Genomic DNA, 724 nt, shown 5'->3' with positions numbered 1-724 from the left:
ACCTGTTGGGGCAAGTGAAATCGAAATCGAACTAAATTTGTAGACTGGCACCCATGCTAATGTCTTCATCGAACACTAAACTCGGCTTGTGAAGACCTGTTGGGGCAAGTGAAAGCAAAATCGAAATCGAACTAAATTTGTAGACTGGCACCCATGCCAACGTCTTCATCGAACACTAAACTCGGCTTGCGTGATCGTTGCCAGAGCACCAGCTGTCTGGCTTTCTTGCCGGTAGCACGTAAATAGCACCATTTGAGCGTGACCGCTACCAACGTCGCCTTCCTGGCACTCATGCCAGTGACACGTGAAAAGACATTCGAGCGAGTTTGTTGCCAGTCCCACTGGACTAGCTCCTGTGCGGGTGGCATGTAAAATACACCATTTCGAGCGTGGCTGTTGCCAGTACCCCTGACTGGCCTTCGTACCGGTGGCACGTAAAAGCACCCACTACACTCTCTGAGTGGTTGGCGTTAGGAAGGGCATCCAGCTGTAGAAACTCTGCCAAATCAGATTGGAGCCTGGTGTAGCCATCTGGTTTCACCAGTCCTCAGTCAAATCGTCCAACCCATGCTAGCATGGAAAGCAGACGTTAAACGATGATGATGATGATGATGATGATGATGATGTTTTATCATCATCACACCATTATCTTGAAATTCAAGAACAAGGAGCAGGGGAAGTAAAATGAAAAACAAATAATTAATAAACTTACTTCATCTCATTC

The 724-nt window shown here is 47.0% G+C and overlaps 1 protein-coding gene across 1 annotated transcript in view; it reads right to left on the bottom strand.

Moving 5' to 3' along the window:
• Window positions 1-724, bottom strand: part of LOC106881233 (cation-independent mannose-6-phosphate receptor) — a 159,211-nt gene that overhangs the window by 80,069 nt on the left and 78,418 nt on the right. The window contains exon 13 of the mRNA XM_052970966.1: window positions 713-717. Within this exon, the coding sequence (XP_052826926.1) occupies window positions 713-717 (5 nt within the window). The remainder of the gene's footprint in view (window positions 1-712; window positions 718-724) is intronic.

This window comes from Octopus bimaculoides, chromosome 10 (assembly GCF_001194135.2).
Source record: "Octopus bimaculoides isolate UCB-OBI-ISO-001 chromosome 10, ASM119413v2, whole genome shotgun sequence".
Taxonomy (NCBI): Eukaryota; Metazoa; Mollusca; class Cephalopoda; order Octopoda; family Octopodidae; genus Octopus; species Octopus bimaculoides.
This window is presented reverse-complemented; position numbering and strand designations above follow the sequence as displayed.